Source organism: Elgaria multicarinata, chromosome 4, assembly GCF_023053635.1.
Source record: "Elgaria multicarinata webbii isolate HBS135686 ecotype San Diego chromosome 4, rElgMul1.1.pri, whole genome shotgun sequence".
Classification (NCBI taxonomy): domain Eukaryota; kingdom Metazoa; phylum Chordata; class Lepidosauria; order Squamata; family Anguidae; genus Elgaria; species Elgaria multicarinata.
Window position 1 is genome coordinate 142,390,690 of NC_086174.1, and position 20,029 is coordinate 142,410,718.

General features: G+C 42.3%; 1 protein-coding gene across 4 annotated transcripts in view; it reads left to right on the forward strand.

Annotated features, from left to right (window-relative positions):
- Positions 1–20,029, forward strand: part of PLCB1 (phospholipase C beta 1) — a 702,230-nt gene that overhangs the window by 657,890 nt on the left and 24,311 nt on the right. Inside the window, exon 32 of one of the 4 annotated variants that reach the window (XM_063125315.1) lies at positions 822–887. The exons of the other annotated variants lie outside the window; for them this stretch is intronic. Within the exon in view, the coding sequence (XP_062981385.1) occupies positions 822–863 (42 nt within the window). The 3' untranslated portion in view covers positions 864–887. The remainder of the gene's footprint in view (positions 1–821; positions 888–20,029) is intronic. 4 annotated transcript variants of the gene reach the window in all.

Genomic DNA, 20,029 nt, shown 5'->3' on the forward strand with positions numbered 1-20,029 from the left:
TTTATTACCAAATTGCAACTTAAAACAGCAAATGCTAAGATACAAATTATTATTTATGCTTATGGAGCCAGTTTGGTTCCATTCTGATACCTTTTTTTTCCACTGTGAGATTCATGTCTAAGTAGTCAAAGTAGATGTAAAAGTGTCGGCCATAGCTAGACATCCCTGGATCGTCCAGGGGTCAAACCTGTTCATCTAGGTGACACACAGGGGATCCAGTTCTCAGGCAGGGGCGAACCCTGGGTGATCCCAGGATAAACCTGAGGTCTAGCTGTGGCCGTAGTCTTCTGTTGATTTTCATTGCTATTGTCACTTAAATAAGTACTAATGAGTAAAGAGGCCTGGCATTCCCATTTAGCTGCTCCAGTGTTCTGGCGACATTTTGTTTACTTCGAAGGTTTTCTATCTAAGAACTCCCCAACCTTTGTTGTCCTTGACTTGAGAGCACAATCTGTGACTTTATAACCCAAATGATGGATAGATGTACCTTCTGCTGTGAAGATTGCCATTATTCCTGGGGGGATATTTTCTTTCCTGTTGAAACTATTCCATCTGCACTCAAATATAGATTTGTAACTTGAAGAAAACATCACATTTTGACGAGATAGAAGGCACAGAGCGGTTCCGTTGCCTGAAATATGCCAACCAGAGAAATGGTGAAGAATTGGCTTTAAGATGTATTCAATGAGTTTTTTGTTGTTCATTACGTGAAATGATGAAAAAAGAAAACATACTGACTTTTATGTGTAAAAATGTCATATTCTAGTTTAGAGTAATTCCTATTCACTTAAATTGAAACGATCCTTGGTTTTGTTTTAAAGAGCATAGAAGAACCAGAAGTAGAGGAGGAAAAACAGAAGTAGAAATGGAGTATGAGACTAGTGAAAGTGAGTGAAACATTTGCCTTTCTTCTCTAGTAAAACTAACAACTCTCATTTTTTACATATTGTTAGGAACTCTAACGTAATAGTCATTAATTCATTCAATCCCCATCCTGCCACACCTTTGCATGTTTTAATCCCTGATTTTTATCTTTTGATTACTAAATACATACTACCACTAGCTTTTCCATTATTTTTCAGTTAAGAACCTTTTACTGAAAGTCCCACTGCCTGCTAATTTCAACCCTTCCATTAATCGCACATTTGAAACAATGAGCTGTATAAATAAATGATATTAATAAGAATAAAGAGGGCTGTGTGGTGCATGTAACAATGATTTCAAAAACATTACTCAATTTTATACTGTATCATGTCAACTACTGAAATAACTATCAGGATCAGCTCATCTATAATAGGATAATTGCAGCTGTCTCTTCATTACTATGAAACCGCAGTCATCGACTGCCCCTTTTTGATTCTCTTCCCACCTCCAGCATTTACCTGAATTGCTGAAAAGCAAACTGGGAGTTCATGTCAGGTGTGTGTTGGCATATTTAAAATGATTGTGTGAACTCATCTGTAGGGAACCTTGTTGAACTTGCAATCAGAGTTTTAAAGCACAATACTAGGCATGTTTATTCCGAAGTAAAACCGTTGCATTCCATGTGGCTTTCTCATGGGTAAGTGTGTATAGGATTGCAGCCTTCAAAGTGTTATATGGAAAAGGGACGGCAAAAAGGTAAGCATAAAACCTGAGCAGAGGTTAGAGTTTCAAAGTCAATTTGAGCATTCAAAGTTTGCTCAGCATGGGGGAAGGGTTGCATACTAGTAATGATAGTAGAAAGTAAAATTCAAGCAAATTGAACTATTAACCAATACTTAGGCTGGGAGTGGATTACAGAATCATATTTATTAAAATATTTCTATCCTACCATTTGCTTAAAACAAATCCCTAGTTACTTGTTAGTAGAATTACTATTATTATTGTTGTTGTTGTTGTTGATGATGATGTTATTCTGCCTTTTGCCCAATACTGGCAGAATTAACAGGTAGATTTGGATTAAGAGATTCACTTATGGTTAAAGATGGAAATTCTATCAATTTCTGTTTGGCTGAGTTTCTAATTTTTCCAAACTTAAGTTCATTTTGTCCACATTAGTTTGTAGGGGAGGTTTTTAATTTTACTAATGTTATTTTTAATAATACATATTGGGGGCCACACTGTCTCCTAACAGACACTTTTTTTGTATACCTTTTTGATTGGCAAATTGCATCGCAAAATTCATAGAAGTACAACTATAAAAACCTACCTTCATTTCAGCTCGCATATTAGTTTGGAAAGCATTAACATTAAGTAAGTTTGCATTAAAATGTGAACCAGCCAAATTTCTCCTGCATCCCTACTTACGTTGCAATCATATTCGTGCTTAATCAGAACTAATTCCCACTATGTTCAATGGGACCTACTCCTAGGTGAGTGTATGTAGCAGTTTTCTCCAGTCTATGCTTTCCAGATGTTTGGGACTACAACTCCCAGGATGCCTGATCATTGGCTACTCTGGCTGGGGGTAATGGGAGTTGAAATCCTCATCAACTGGAGGGCAACAGTTTGGAAAAAGTGGTATATAGGATTGCAACCTTAATAAACTATTTTGGAAACACGCAGATAAAGGAATGGAGAAACCCAATGGAACCACAAGGCTCAGGAGAGAAAAATATTATATAGCAGAAGCGAAGTAGTCACATGAAACAGGCTTTCCCCCCACCCCAAAGATGTTCGAGAAGTCAGTGTTTCACATATGAGAAATCCCCCAAATGGTTCACTGTAGGAGGAGAAGAGAAATTCTCAAAGCAACGTTTAAATTAGCCTTAGGCCACAACTAGACCTAAGGTTTATCCTGGGATCATCCAGGGTTCGCCCCTGCCTGAGCACTGGATCCCCTGTGTGTCACCTAGATGAACAGGTTTGACCCCTGGACGATCCAGGGATAAACCTTAGGTCTAGCTATGGCCTCTGTTTAGTTTTTTTTTTAGATTTTTGGTTTTTTAAAAAAGACAACAAATTTATTCTGCTCAATTGTGCTGTATCTTGAAACTGGCAAACAACAACTTGGTTTGTAATTAGGAAAAATAAGCTGCTAAGCACAATTTAGAAAAAAATTACATCAGATGGCTGCTGATTTCCTTGCAAAACTGCTCTTGCATGGAAAATATAAATTAACATTTCTATGTGTCGCAAAGTAATTTGCATGATAACAAGCATGGCATACCCCATTGTAGAGGAAACCAATGCTTTGAGTGATTTCGAACGCTTGTGATACGTATGCCCATGACACATGGAATGGCCATTATTTGTCAAAGATAATTACAAAATGGCTCCCCTGGGATCATTCATCTTTTAGCAATACACTGCTAGAGATGCTCTGTTTGCCATTCCCCAAAGTTAAACCTGCCTTAGAGGAGCCCTTTCAGCAATAGAGCCTACATTTTGCATGTACATATTCCCCTATCCTCAATCCCTGATTGTTCCACTGGTAAAAGGTAAAACTTCTCCATTACAAGCAGTGATGACAAAGTTCGTAACTGCCTGATTCGGTTCACAACTTTCTTTAGCTCATAATGCTTGGCTGTCTTATGGAATCAATTGACATTTCTCTCAGACGCCCCTCTCAGAAAAGGTCTGTTATAGGACATTCTGCATGTATGCAATCAGCATTCTGGTGTGCAATGATAAGTGCTTTTGTAGGCACATGCACGGGAGGTCTTGAACGTTCACCCCTCGCCCTCAGGGAAACTCCCCTTGATTGTAGTGAAATGATGCATTCGTTTTACATGGACATGACATTTACAAAATAATGCTGTGCTGCACAAAGTAACAAACTGAGCTAATATCTGAGCCATACACGGGGTAGCAAACCCAACTGTAATTCTCAGAGGGCAATGCATTAATGTGCATGTGCACTTGCACCGTCTGCATGCCTGTACCAGTGTTATAAGCTGGGAGGGAACTCTCAGGAAAACAGATTTATTTATTTATTGCCCCCACCCCCACAAAAATGCTCACTGAGAAAGCTCTCAAGTACCAAACCACCACTGAGCCATGGAAAAACATTTTATAAATATGTAAAATCAAATACAATTCAGCCACGTGGAGCTTGCCTTAAATTGGGGTAGGTGGATCAAGGATCTGACGCCATAAAAGGAAATTCCTTATATCATTATTGAGAGATCAGGTTTATAGTTTGGGGGTACTCCTAGATCCATCATTGTCTCTGGAGGCCCAAGTGGCCTCAGAGTGCCCATTACCAGCTTCACTGGCTCAATAACTACAGCTTCTCCTGGAGAGGGATAGCTTGGCCACAGTGGTACAGGCGTTAGTGACCTCACTGCAATGTGTCCTATGTGGGGCTGCCCTTAAGGCTGCTCCGGAAGCTGGAACTAGGGTAGAACGCAGCATGCAACTCCTTTTCAACATACAACTCCTTTGCTGAGGGAACTGCACTGGCTGCCTATTCGCTATCAGGCCAGGTTTAAGGTTCTAGTACTAGTGTACAAAGCCCTAAACAACTTGAGACCAGGAAACCCTGAGAGCGCCTTCTCCCTTACCAACCTGCCTGATCACTGAGATCCTTAAAGGGCATACGCCTGGTGGTTCCACATGTACCGATGACCTGATTGGAGTCCACCAGGAGAAGAGTCTTTAGAATGGTAGCTCATTCTCTTTAGAATTTCCTGCCCCTGGAGGTCAGGCAGGCGCCAATACAATGACGCTTCCAGCGCCTCCTGAAACAGCTCTTTTCCAGGAAAGTTGCTTCCAGCAACTTGTGGCCCTCCAGATGTTTTGACCTATAATTCCCATAATTCCTCACTATTGGCTCTGTTAGAAGTGTAGGGCAAAACATCTGACAGGTCTCAAGTTGCCCACCCTTGTCCTTGTCAGCTGACCAGCCAGCATTTTTATTGATAGTCTGTTTTAAATTGAACAATTTTAAATTGCTGTTTTAATCGTTTAATCTTTCGACTATTTTATTCCTATGTTCACTGCTCTGGAATCTATTTTAGATATGGATCAGTATATAACTACTGTAAATAAATAAATAAATAAATAAAACAGGTTGCATTCTGCAAGCCCAAATATTTTCTTGATTGTCACTGGAAATCCCTATCCTCTAAAGCAGGGGTGGGCAACTTGTGGCCCTCCAGATGTTTTGACCTGTAACTCCCATAATTCCTCACTATTGGCTCTGTTAGAAGTGTAGGCCAAAACATCTGGCAGGTCTCAAGTTGCCCACCCCTTGTCCTTAAGCAAGAATAGGTCAAGTTTTAGGAAGTTAGAGCTTTCAGGCTCCTGCGTTCCATTGCATTAGTGATTTATGTCATGGAGGCCTCAAGCTAGCACTAGCAATACTTTCCCCCCAGCTGATGAGGGAATTCTGGCACATCTCATATAATTAACATGGCAATTAAGTGGGATGTTAATTATGTGTGTGTGTAGGACAGATGATTTGTCAGTAAGTACGCTTACAACTACCTCACAGTACTTCCAAATGTAGTTATTATTTATTGAGTGATGAAAACAAATTTTGGCTGAGGCTCTTGAAGCACCGTCAGCGTAAGGGGCCAAACTGCAAAGCGTTTGACAATTGCAACCCTGTGAAATAACAGAAGCAGAACATCCTGAGCAATTTTAGAATAGTCCTAATTAGAGAAACGGTAATTTGACCAAAAATGTGTGCATGTGGCTGTATTTCTCTTTGAATGACTGTTTAGCGAAATGGCCCCTCCTTGAACCTTCTTTTTCCTAATCTTTTTGATGGTTCTTCAGCACATTTACTTGGGAGTAAATCCTATTGAACTCAGTGGGGCTTATTTCTGATTCGATAAGCACAGGATTGCACTGTCAATCTCTGATTCCCGCTATCCAACCTCCAGTGTGGGATACCTTTTAAACTTTGGGTCTGCACTATGGCTTTATTTTTATTTTTTTTAACAAACTTCAATCACTGCCCATTCTTTGGAGGATGAATAAAATGAGCTGCTGCAGCAACAATCCACCACTCACCATTTTAAAAAACAAACTCATAAGATAGTTAGCTGTTATCCTCTGAAATGGAGCCCTCCAATGCAAAGGGGCAACCATTTTGAATTTCCCAAAATTCAAACATAAATTCAGAATGGTTTTCCTTGGGAAAACAAAAAGGACTCTTCAGCTGAGTTCGGACAACACGCTAATCAACAGTTGCTTTCCATTTTGTTCCTATTAACACACACACACCGGTTGATTAGTGTGTTGTCCAAACTCAGAGTGATTCTCTCGTCCCAAAAATAATTTCACCTCCCCACCAAACTACAGCTGAAATGAAACAGCTGATTTCGTGGTTGGTGAAATGGGTGAGAAGTGGTTCTAGTCAATTCGGTTCAGCCCTGATTTAGAGATGAATTGGGAAGGTTGCTAATCTGAGGCGTAAAGATGTGAAAGTATTGCTAAAATACGTGTTTTAATGCAAAGTATGTTTATTTCACACTTAATGCCAACCCTTGTAGCCAAGTCAATCACTTTTAAGTGGGAAAGTAAAGAATATGTTTAATTCTGTTCCACTGAATTCAATGCGAACAGACAAGTGATTTTCACATGCAATGCTGCTTTCCCTTCTCCTTCCTCCATAGCAGGTTTTTTTTTGGGGGGGGGGGGGAGTGGTGGGGTGCAGAAGGGAGGAAAATCCATTCCACTAGTGGAAGCCATTCAGCTGGTGGATGCACAATGTCCAATACAACTCAGTAACTTTGTTTTACTATTTAATCCTACATAATAAATATATAGAAATTGCCAGAATGTATGGAAAGGAAAAATTGTCTGGTGTAATAATTTTATTCTGGAAAGAATTGTGTGAGATTTTTTTTAATAGATACTGATTTTCTTGAAATGGTAATGCTTTTCATTTCAGACAGAATAGGCCATTTTACATATCTTTAGACAGGGTTTCAGAGTAGGAAATCACTTTTTTAAAAATCCAGCTACGGTATTATGAATTCCAACTGGCTCCTAGCTAGAGACCTTGGTTGATTTATACCCTATTAGCAACTCAAAAGAGTCCTGAAGAGCTGTTAGAGCATTTACTGGTATCCTAAGCACCTGCCAGAATCCTCAAAAGGAGAGCCAAACTATTTGTAGGAAATACTTTAGCAACCAGATGGGAAAATCAGCACTGTGATTTCTTCTCCCTGTTGCCAGGCAAAATGTAACAACATTTTAGATTTGCTTCTGGCCCGGGAGGGCAACAGGAGGAGGACAAAGTGACAGAAATGGGTTAAGAATGACAAAGCGAGGCAGGCATATCTCTTAGTCACTTGGAACAAGGGATGCTTGTGTGGGGAATGTGCTCACATTCTTTACAATCAAAACACATACTTGTGAACTTAAGAAGAGCTCTGCAGGACCAGACCATGTCTTGGGTATGAGGAACATGTGACCCTCCAGATGTTTTGGCCTCCAACTTCCATGATCCCTCACCATTCTCTATGCTGGTTAGGCTGATTGGAGTTGCAGTCCAACAGCATCTGGAGAGACACAGGGGCCACAGCTAGACCTAAGGTTTATCCTGGGATCATCCAGGGTTCACCCCTGCCTGAGCACTGGATCCCCTCAGATGAACTGGTTTGACCCCTGGACGATCCAGGGATAAACCTTTGGTCTAGCTATGGCCCTAGTATGTCTACTTCATTATCCTACGTTCAACTGTGACTAGCCAGATTCCAGAAGCAGGGCACGAATGCAATAGCCCTTCATTTTGTTTACTGGTTACTGCTTCCAGAACTGGTATTCTGAACCTTGGTGTGATCTTATAATAACCATTGTTAAACTTAGGTTGCATAAGTTGAATCGAGACTTATTTATACATAGAGTAGAGATATTGAAATCAATAAAAATTGAGATAGTTTTGGCTTGAGTCCCAGGGATATGCTCTAAATATAACTAAGTCTGGATCCATCCTCATGAATTCATCTAATCCCCCTGTTAAAGTCTGTGATTCAATGCTACCGTATTTTGCTGTAGCAAATTTCATAAGTTAATTGCGTATTGTACCAAGAAGTACTTTTTTCTGTCTCTTGTACTTGCTTGAAAGCTGTTATCCTAATATGGTGAAGGGCCATGCTCAGCTCCTTGCTTGCAGAAGTGGTTAAATGCAAAGAAGATAAGCAGTCTGGCAGACATCTCCACAAACTCAGCAGCATCTTCCCAAATAGGTCCACATGGGGGAAACTGCCAATTATAGCATGCATGTGTGTGTGGGGGTGTGTGGCATAAATGTCCTCATGGTATTAAGCAAAATGTATCAAAGCAGTGATGAGGAACCTATAGCTCGCAGGCCTAAGCTGGCCTGCAGAGCCTTGGGTTCCCTGTACAATCCCCTCCCCTCTCCCCAAGGCCTTCCTCCTAAAGGTTACCAGAGACTTGGGGAGGAGAAATCCACACTGTATGGACCCTTGTGTGGACAAAACAGCAACATTTGCTATGAAAGGGAAGTATCAGCAGGCTTAGGGGACCCCAAGGCTTGCAGAAATATCTTTGGAGGATGACTGAGCATGCTCAGTGGGCACGGAATGGTGACTGATTGTTAGGGGGTCGGACACAAAACCCAGGTGGAAGATGGAATGGATTATCTTGGAAGATAACTGGCTGGAATCCTGAACAGGAGTATTCCACCCTGCCACATTTTGTTGTAGGTCCCATTTATTTACTTATTTATTATATTCCTATACCGCCCCATAGCCGAAGCTCTCTGGGCAGTTCACAAAGATTTTAAACATTGAACATTTAAGAAAACAGATATACAAAATTTAAAACCCATAAAAACATAAAACAGATAATATACAAAATTTCAAAGCCATAAAAACATAAAACAGATAATATACAAAGACGATATCTTGTCCTTCCTTAATGGTGGCAGGAACCAGATACGTCGTAGACTGTATGAGAGGTTGACTGTCTTTTGCCCTACTTCCTTAAGTGTAGTAAGTGTATTGGTCAAACTAAATAAATAAACATAAATTATAAGATCATGATCAGGAGTGGTAATATGTTCACTTCTAGAATCCATGCTTCTGAGATTCAAAATTCAAAATTCTGAGATTCAAATCCTTGGCTATCCTTGATAAACAGCACTGTTTTAAAAATTATATGGCTTGTTTGTCTTCAGCTGATGTAGTAGGACCCACTACTAGCTTGCAGCCTGACCTAAGATGGGGTGCAACAACAGGACTGCAACCATACAAATATGTTAAGGTGCAGTCCTATGCATGTTTAGACAGGAAAAAGTCCTACAGCTCCCAGTGTTCCCTGGCCAGCATGAAATTAGAGAGAGAGAGAGAGAGAGGTGTCAGTTTGCAAAATACATGTTTAGACTAAAAGTATGTCCTAGGGCTGAAAAGATTGAAGACTACTAAATTTTAGCTGACATCTGCAAAACTGAAGACAGGAAATTTTTTACAGTCATGCAAACAATATTCACAGTGAACAGAAGGACTTTCTATAAAAGGTTTTCTATAAATGTCTGTATGGCAGTTGAGGAATGGGTTTAACTTGCTATCTTCTGTCAAATCCTTCATATGATTTCCTCAGAGAAAAATATTTTGCACCTGTTTAATACACTTGGTATACCATTTTGTTGTTGTTGCTGTTGGGTTTGTTATTTTTAATCTTTTGTAAAAAAAAAATGACTTGATGGGAATAGCAAAATAAAAATGCACTAGATTTTTTTTAAAAAACCAACAACCTCTTTGCATAAGTTCACCATTTAACAAGCACAACAGTCTAAAGATCTAGGAGGATTTTTATTTAGGGTGACCACATGAAAGGGAGGACAGGGCTCCTCTATCTTTAACAGTTACACGGAAAGGGGGAATTTCAGCAGGTGTCATTTGTATGCATGTAGCACCTGGTGAAATTCCCTCTTCATCGCAACAGTTAAAGCTGTATCAGCCTTGCCTTCTTGACCAGATACAAAAGAGGGAAAGGCTCCTGCAGCTTTAACTGTTGTGATGAAGTGGAAATTTCACTAGCAAATGACATCTGCTGAAATTCTCTTTTCTATGCATCTGTTAAAAATACAGGAGCCCTGTCCTCCTTTTCATGTGGTCACCCTATTTTTGTTTATTTATTTGGTGTTTGGAATTTAGCAATGAGGAAACAGACTTGAACATTCTGCTGGAGAGGTCTGTTTTGTACGTGTGCCTTATTCTGCTTTTCTTAAGGCCAAACCATATATGATGGCTAGCCCCATGTTATTTGCCCCTAAAGTCTTAGTGTCTTATAAAATGTACCCACAGACCCTGTACACTAGAGAAGAAGACTGATACCTTAGGAGGGATCCTTAATTGTTCCCCTTTTCTTGTTGTCTGCTAAAATTCATGTGTCCAACCCCAAACTGTTTTGACAAATAGCAACAAGGAGAGGAATTTATTTATTTTTTACTTTTATCAAGGATACAAAAGGAAATGGTTATGGCACCCACCTACCCATTGGCCTTCCACTTCAATTTGCAGCCTCCACAGATATAACTAAGAGAGACCCTCAGAGCCTGCTTCAGTTGCACACACTCACACACACACACACAGAGGGCTAACGGTCTTCTTGACCCTGTGGGGAAAAAGAAGCGAGGGAGACAGGATCAAGAAGAGACCATCAGCAGCACCCCGAACAGGGCTAACTGTCATCATGACATTGTGGGAAAGAAGAAGCAGCTGTTGGTCTGCCCCTCCAATGGGAAATGAGAGGAGGGAGCAGGACCTCCCCACCAGCCCTGCTGAATGGTCTCCTTAATTTCTTTTTCTTTTCTCCCTCTTCCATCCCCATCCCCTTTTCCTTGTGTGTCATATAAGCCTGAGGCTAGGACTGTCTTCTTCACTGATCAATTGTAAGCCGCTCTGGGAGCCTTTTTGGTCAAGGTGCGGGATAAAAAAATACTCTAAATAAATAATATAAATACATTTATAAACTAAAGAAAAATCTAGGAGCGAAAGAGCAGCATATGTAGTTTGGCCCTTACTGGATCACAACAGCTGTTTCTACCCCAGCCTTTTTTCCAGGGATCATCCCTGTGCATCCAAATGACACACAGGGGATCCTGGGAGCAGGCAGGGATGACCCCTCCATTTGCCTGGGATAATCCTTAGGTGTACTGCTGAGCTTTGCCTAAGTAAGGAGACCTAAATAAGAGCCATAGTAAATACCATGAGCCAATACTAGGAAGTGTGTCATCATTTAGTCTGGGGGCACGTTGTCCTGTTTGACAATATATGTTCTGTGGAGTTGGAATTCTGTCTGGTGTGCTGTCATCTTTTGTATCTAATTGTAGCACCGTTTATGAGAGGGAATCGTCTTTTGCTTGGCAGATTGTGTTTTGACATCTTTATTTTCATACAGTGAGTGTTAAAATGCAAGATGCAAAACACATGGCATACAATATGCCAAGCTGGCTAATCTTGCAAACAGGGACCTTCTGAATGTCTCTTTTTTACAGAAGAAAAGGAAAGGAAAGGACACATGGGAAATAAAGTCCATTATTTCAGCAGGTTCTGAATTGTCCTCGCACACACTTACACCTTCTCAGCATTTGGGCCCTACTGCTCACAGTATCATGCAAATATATCTGAAACCACAGCACATTGTATGTAGGTCAGCAGCTGTCTTTCAAACCCTAGCATTTATGTGACTGTTGTACCTATTTCTTAAGACCTCAGCAACTATACAGCATTTTTTGTCCAAATTGGGGGAAGGGGGGGGTTAAATTTTGAAAACAAAACAAACGCTGTTTTGAAAATGGCCAGGTCAAATGCCTTTGAATGCCTTTGAAAAGGCAGCTTTTTCCAAAGTGTTCATTTGCCATCATTAACCTTTTTGTTTAATCCTTTCCTTGCTTTGCGAATCACCAGAAAAGGATGTGCATCACCAAAATTGAGGGCACCGATTTGTATTAAACGCACACATGCTAATGTATATGTATAGTTTCACATTTAGAAATAATTGTAATAATTAAAATAGAAATACAGTACATCTCACCTTAGTGTGACCAGATATCCTGTATGGCTAGCTGGGTCTGCTCTTGATGGGCAGGTTCAAGTCCCAGCTCTTCCTTGTGATGGTGTTTTGTCTTTATACTGATCATGGACTGAGCAGCCCTTCAAATAGAGGATGCCCTCAGAATAGAGGACAGTTCTCCAGCAGCCATCCTACTAGCACCGGCTTCCTTGTCCAGCTGCTGGCTCTCCATTGTTGAAGTTAGGCAGCTGCAACTGCTGTCACTGTACTTGCTGCTGCTGTTACTAGCCTTTCTCCATCCAGCTACTAGCCCTTCCTCATCAGTCACTGCAGCTTGGTTGCTGGCCTGCCTGCCGACCAGACTGGAGCCTGCTGAGATGAGGTGGCTGATGTTTCCCCACACGCAGACCATGCACTTGCAAATGTAAGCCAGGAGGGAGGAACACAGCTACACACATGCTGCAACAGTGGAACTAATGACCTAGGGAAGTTGTGGGCTCTCCCACACTAGAGCCTTCAGGCGGCAGCTGTCAGGGATGCTTTAATGCAGATTCCTGCTTTGAGCAGGGGGTCCAACTTGATGGTCATATAGGCCCCTTCCAACTCTACTATTCTATGATTCTATCTCCTCCTTGTCCCGTTCCTCGATTGAGGAGTGGTTGAGGGTATCTTTGAATACCAGATAAATCAATGCTAAGGAGGACTTCCCTTGTGAAAGGATGAATAGACACCCCAAGGGAATCTGAGCCTTCCAACCAGTACATTCTCAGAGCAGTGATTCACTTGGATCAGGGGACAGAAAACTGTGGCTGCCCTGGTCTGTAACAGGGACAAATGAAGCACTAGCTTGATCAGGAAGGCCATGCTCTATGCTAATGTGAACTGTGGCATGAGAAGGATGAGAGACATTCAACTAGCAAGAACTGGCCCAAATATGTGTGTGGAAGCAAGATATGGCAAAAGCTCAGATGTTTTACATTGTCAGCCAAGTTAGGAACACATTGACTATGGGTAGTGAGGGGCAAATCTGTCAAGCTTGATTTTGTTCTGGTTCTCATTGTTCCAGTGCTAAGTTTGTTCCATTCCAATACCACATCAGATTGCATTTTTTAATCTGCTTTTGTACAATTCCCCATGTACACTTTTATATGCATTTTCTCCAAATGTACACCCCCATCGAATAAGATGTTCTTATGTGTATTTCCCCCCCCCCCAAAAAAAAAATACACATTTTTGTGCACTTTTTGGTGTGTGAACTGCATCTTAGACTTTGGAAAGGTACTGATTTTGGTGACAAAGTGCATTCCAGTTTGTGTTCAGGATCAGGAAGGGGCAAATATGGTAAGTCCACATTGAAAGGCATCATTTCCCACCCATCCATTGCCTTGGACAGCATTGTGGAGCAGCCACTGTTTGAAGCAGGTAGAAACTGTGAGGTAGAGCACATAAGAATGGTGCAACCAGGAATATAGATCAGTTAGTCAGCCAAGCCAAATTCAATGCACCAACATGCACATGGTCAAAGAACAAGTCACAGTAAGGGAGGGGGAGAGCCAGTCTGCATGTCAGGAACAACCGAAGACAACTGCCATTGACCTGATGTCCATGACCCATATGTGGGATAGAAGCTTGAGCTGTAGAGAAGCTGTTAAGACAACAAAGGGCCACAGGAGACTCAGGGTTTAACACCCTCATAGCTCCTCCTCTTCCTGGTCCATTTTTGGTTCATCATTGACAATTACGTCAGTGCCCTCCTTCTCTTCCTGAAAAGTCTCGTGACAATAGGGCCATCTGGCCACCAGATGGACACTCCTCTGGCAGTTCTGCATTTGCCACCTTTGCTCTGGAGACCTGGGGGACAAGGCAGGTGAGTCAGGAATTGAGTCAGGGTTTTGGATAAAGTCAAATGGGGTTATTGAGGGGCCCCATCAAGGCATCCCCACACTGTCTTTGGTCTACTACTGCTTCCGCCAAGTCTTCCTTGGGTGAAAGATTTTCAGTGGATTCCAAACACCTTGCCAATGAGGAGCTCTGTCCTCATAGTTTGGGTTGCAGGGGATCCTGATATCCAAAAAGATTCAAAAGATCCAAAAGTCTTTGGGCCTCTTATATTGTTTCCTGGAAGAGCTAGGCAATGGAATCAAATTATGGAGGTGGGGCTTGCTTAGAAACGGAAAATATCTGTATAGTGCTGTGTTTCAGGCCTTTCCTGTGGCTCTCCACTAGAAGTCAGCATTTCAGGAACCCATTATGGCATGACAGTGAGGGTCTCCCCCCCTTCTTTAGGTAGTGGGTGCAACCTCTTAGAACAAATGGGCTTCATTTTAGAATAGAGTGTCATAAAGGAGAATTAGCCAACATATTATCTCTCCATATGACACACTGACATATCACACTGAATTTTCTGTGCTGTATGCACATAGGACTGGGACCTATGGGGCCTTCCTTCTTCTGCTTCTGAAATGTGCTTCTGTAGGGCACTGATAAAGTCCATTGCTTGACAAAAAGAGCAGTGAGTTCCTGGGCCGCCTGCCAGGCAGACCAGCTATCTTTCCTTTTCTCTAACTTTGGGAAAACCTTTGTGGTCAAAGCTTCAAATTCTTGACATGCTTTAGCAAGAGAGGGTTTGGAACGGAAACTGCCTGGGTTGCCCTGTGGGATGATCTGTGCTGAGAGAGCGACCCTGTTGATTCTCTTGGACCTTTCAGTGGCTTTGGATACCATCAATGGTGGTATCCTTCTGCATAGGTTACCTGGGCTGGGAGTTGGAGGCACGGTGTTGCAGTGCTTCTGCCCTTACTTGGCTGGTGGATTCCAGAAGCTAGTGCTGAGGGATTATTGCTCTTCCCCTGGGGAAGGTTGTCCAGAGGAGTGGGCTGAGGTGTCACCAATATGTGAATGAGACCCAGCTCTATCCCCTCTTTTCATCAAATCCAGGTGAGGCAGTGGATGTTCAGAATCAGGGCCTGGGTGTGGTAATGGACTGGATGAAGGCCATAAACTGAATCCAGATCAAATGGAGGTACTGTTAGTGGGTGATTCATCTGCCTAGCTATGTGATGTCCAGCCTGTTCTGGAGCGGGTTGCACTCCTCCTGAAGGTTCAAGTTCATAGATCTGGGTTCTGTTGGATCTAGCATTGTCACAGGAGGCAGAGGTGGCCTTGGTGGCATGGAGCACCTTTTATTAGCTGAGCCTGATATACCAACAGTGTCCTTATCTGGACAGAACTAGCCTAGCTACAGTTATCTGTGATCTGGTAACCTCTCATCTGGATCACTGTAATGTGTTAAATGTGGGGCTGCCTTTGAAAATGGTCTGGAAACTTCAGCTGGCCCAAAAGAGGGGAGTGAGATTGTTAACAGGGACTGGTCAGTATGAATGTATTACACCAGTGCTTTGTGATCTTCACTGGCTTCCAGTCCATGTCCAGGCCCAATTCAAAGTGCTGGTATAACAGTCAAAGATCTAAAGTGCTTGCGGACAGGTTACCTGAAGGATTGTCTCCTCTCATATATACCTGCCTGGACACAAAGATTGTTTTCAGGAGCACCCCCCCCTTCCAGGGTGCCCCTGCCAAATAAAGTGAGGTGGACATCTACCAGAAGACGATAGTTTCAGCTGTGACATTGTGGTTGTGGAATGCTCTCCCCAGAGAGGATTGGCTGACACATTATGTTGTAGTCATTTTGGTACCAGTGAAGACCTTTTTATTCTCCCAGGCATTTTAGTTCTTCAGCTTTTATTGTATTAAATCTGTTACTGTATTTTACATCTTTACACTAGTGCTGCTTCTCTCTCCCCCCACCCCCTGTAGTTTTGATTTTTAAAAAAGTTTTATACTGGGCTTTGTCAGATGGTTGTATTTTATGGTTTTAACTGTTGTGAGCTACCCAGAAACCTTTGGCTGTTTGGCGGTTTAGAAATGTAATAAATAAATAATACAAATGACTAAAAACGTTCCCCCTGGAACATGCCCTGTGCCCAGACACATGCTACCTGTTCTGGTCCCCATTGCCCCAACAAAGAAGTTTAGATCCCTTTTAGCATATCTCCACAGTAATGGCGCTTCTCACTCTCCTGGCATGACCTAAAGGGTTTGGAACCCATATTTCACTGAATTGCATTCCTTACTGGCATTCGTGCATGTGTGTGTGTGTGTGTGTGTGTGTGTGTGTGTGTGAGAGAGAGAGAGAGAGAGAGAGAGAGAGAGAGAGAGAGAGAGAGAGGCCAAGCTAGATGGGGCAAAATCCCTGGGGCGATCCCCGGGATTGTTTCTGTGCATCCACATGATGATCCCTCCCTTGCCCCAGGATCTTGCCCTACCCTTTGAGCCCGGTTTTTCCATTGTCCCGGGCTTAGCCCGAGACCACGGAATGTGTGGCCTGGCGTCGCGGTTTGTCCCGGTTCCTCACGAGGAGCTGGGACCAGCGCATGGGGCACAGAGCTCCTCAGGAGCATTGCGCCCATTGAGGGTGGGGTGGGGAGAGCAGGGAAAATATTTAAAAACAAAACAAAAACCCTTACCTTTTGTGCATGAGTGCTTGTGTACATCTTCCCCTTTTAAAAAAAATTGGTGGGCATGACGCCTCTCCCTCTGAGGTCGTCATGCACCGCATGTAAACAGAGGCGATCTTACGATAAAAACATCATGAGATCTTCACCCCTCCGTCACGCAATAACAGGTAGGTCTAGCTAAGGCCAGAGAGAGAATGAGAACGAACAGTTTTGGGCCAGCAGCTTTTCAATCATGCACCACCTGATGCCAACTCCTTTTGGCTATGCCCTCTCAGAACAGAATTGCCTCTGCAGCTACCGCCTTTTCCTAAAGAGGTGGGCACGGCCCTTTGCTTTCCCCTGTAGTTATGGGATGCCTATCAGCTCCACAGTCCCACACATGAGGCACTCATTCATTTACCCATAGTATAGTTTCCAAGGTTGATTGAGCCTACAAAGACAATCATTGCTGCATATCTCCAGCAAATCTGTTTGTTCCTTTGGGACTGTCCCAACAGGTATCGCTCAGCTCTACCAGTTAGGACTGACTGCCAAGAGATCTTTTATTAATGGTGCAGAAACTCAGGCAAGCTGAGTCTAAAGCAATAAAACATTCTTTATTCTAATCTTACGCAAGAAGCTTGGCATGTGGTTACGTCACTTCGACCACAGGCCATACACAAATAGGAAAAGGAAACAAACCAACAATATGTTTATCCTTATCTACATGCCCCAGATCTATTTTTAAGTTGGTCAATAACTCTGTTCTGGCATTCTACTCCTGGGTTAAATCAACACTGGAGGACGAGAGTTCTAGCTTGGCCCTTTGCCAGAATTCTCATCACCCATCATTCATGGCTGCTCCCCACATGCTACGGATCCCTGATTTTCCAGGGAGTAGAGTACTTAGAAGTTATCCCTCCAGTTCATGGAGGGTGACCATGGGTGGGGGCAGTGCTAGCACGCTTGTCATTTTTGTTCTCTTCCGTCTTGTTGACTTAACACAGATATAGAATGCCCGAATAGGGTTCATCTGTAGCACACAGTTCAGAACAGAAATACAAAAGGCCTAAATCAATCAAATGAAAAGATGGGCAGTTATTTTTTGCTCCTTGTTCAGGTCAGCTCCTCTTCCAGATAGCATCAGCTTCCTTAGGTCAGTTTTCGAACTTCCATCCAAGGAGCCTCACAAGCATTTGAGCTAATTGCGTTTCCTTCAAATCCTGCAGGGCTAACAGCACGCTTTGGGAAGTATTACATTTCCCTATAGTTTCCTGTGGTTGAATCTCTTGCTATATTAGGACATGTTCCTTACTTTCCTGAATAACCTACTTACTAATTTATTAACCTTATCAGTAGGTATGAAACTCTAGAGGCCGAGTTTAAAACTACCCTACTTAGTGCAAAGCTGTGAAATTCAAACAATCAATTTGTGCCCCTTCCTACATTGCATGGTTGCATTTTTGTCACTGGACAAAGGGAGTTTTGTGCCTTTGGATACACAGGCTCATGTCAACAGCAAAACAATCATTGCTTAAAATACTGTTTATTATAATTCTCTTTGCTTGAGCTAACTAACCAAATCAAAATTTGTAAGATATTAGAGCATTAGAGAATTTGCAAGACATTAATGGGAAACCACTTCCCGCTCAAAGGCCATATTCAGTTTCAGAGAAGGTTTGAGGGCTGTACTGTGCTTGTGGGTAGGGTGAAAGACCCAGCATATTGTAGCTGAAATATGACTATAGCTTAGGAGAATCATTTTCGTACTGCTTAGGAGAGCAGTACGATAATGGAACCAGCTACCTAGGGAGGTTGTGGGCTCTCCCACACTAGAGGCACTCAAGAGGCAGCTGGATAACCATCTGTCAGGGATGCTTTAGGGTGGATTCCTGCATTGAGCAGGGGCTTGGAATCGATGGCCTTGTAGGCCCCTTCCAACTCTACTGTTCTATGATTCAATGATTTCACAAGAATGGGATTCAAGTTACAGGAAGTAGCATTCAAGTTACGGGAAGCCAGATTCCGGCTGGACATCAGGAAAAACTTCCTGACTGTTAGAGCAGTATGACAATGGAACCAGCTACCTAGGGAGCTACCTAGGGAACCAGCTACCTAGGGATGCTTTAGGGTGGATTCCTGCATTGAGCAGGGGCTTGGAATCTATGGCCTTATAGGCCCCTTCCATCTCTACTATTCTATGATTTCAATCTTTTAGAATGGGGGAAAGTTGCACAAAAGCTTGAAAACTACCAAATGATTGGTGGTTGGTGGAAAGGGGGTGGGGACAGTGGAAGGGGGTGTGGCCATCTGGGGAACCCCAGAAGGCTGGATTTGGCTCCTGTGCCTGAGGTTCCCCAACCCTGCATTACAGTGATTTTAATCTGAATTTAATGTGCCTTTAATTCAGTTTATTTAAATCTTATTTCAATCGCATCCCAATGAGTCACTAAATTTTCTTAAAGTCCATTCACCATAGCTGGACATAACCTAGAATGATAGGTATTGAATAAGTATTAGTTTTCAGGATTTGGGCATATAATATTAGAAGTAACAGAGCAACTTCTCTACATGTTTGAGGAATTAAACAGAGTGTACTGCTACCTGGCTGAGGGTTGCCTTTTAAATACAATTTAAGACATGAATGCTCCCAAAATTCACTACCCTGCCTGAAAACCAAACATAACCTTGATGAACACATGTAGTTATCAGGTTGGAGAAAGACACAGGATCTACCAACCCAAGTTTGGAGACTTTCCATATTTCACAGGGTGGGAGGCTGCTCTAGTGTTAGAGTCCCATTGGGAGTAAACTGCTGAAAACAAGCCATTTGAGGTGCGGAAGCCATGGGTAGGCAAAGTCTTCTGCACTCTCCTCTCACCTACGCATGCACTTTGAATTGCTCCCTGCCCTGCGCGCGCACACATGTTTTACGGAATTGACACAATCTATGTTCTGATTTTGTGGGTTGTGCCATCATGATACTGAGTCATGTGCATTCATCATCCTTTTCACAGTACCTTGGCAGACAAAGGAATGCCTTGCAGCAGCAATCCTATACTCTTAATTCACCCAAATAGTTAAACAGCTCTTGAGCTGGCAAATTTTCATATGCAAAATGAGCAGATCCGTCTCTTCAAAAGTGGCCATGCAATTGGGTCCCCATATCCTTGTTTAGATCATGTGCATTGCTGATGTTATTAGTAACCACAGCCCAGGCCAGCAATTATTTTATAAGTGGTCTGCTCTAAGGAGAGGATGGGTATGTGTGAAAGGCCAATCTCCTCCCCTGTTCTATGAAGTGGGTTTCCAGAAAGCTTCCACCCATACCATGGAGCTTCTGAAAATCCCACCCACCCCCTTTCTCATAGAATCATAGAATAGCAGAGTTGGAAGGGGCCTAAGCATCCCTGACAGATTCTGTTTATTTATTAAATTTATTTATTTATTAAGTTTATATACTGCCCCATAGCCGAAGCTCTCTGGGCATTTTACAAAAGTTAAAAACAGTGAACATTTAAAAAAGCATACAAAATTTAAAATCATCAAAAATATAAAAACAACAGAATAAAACAGTATCCATTTTAAACAGCAACAGTTCTGGGGTCCATTAA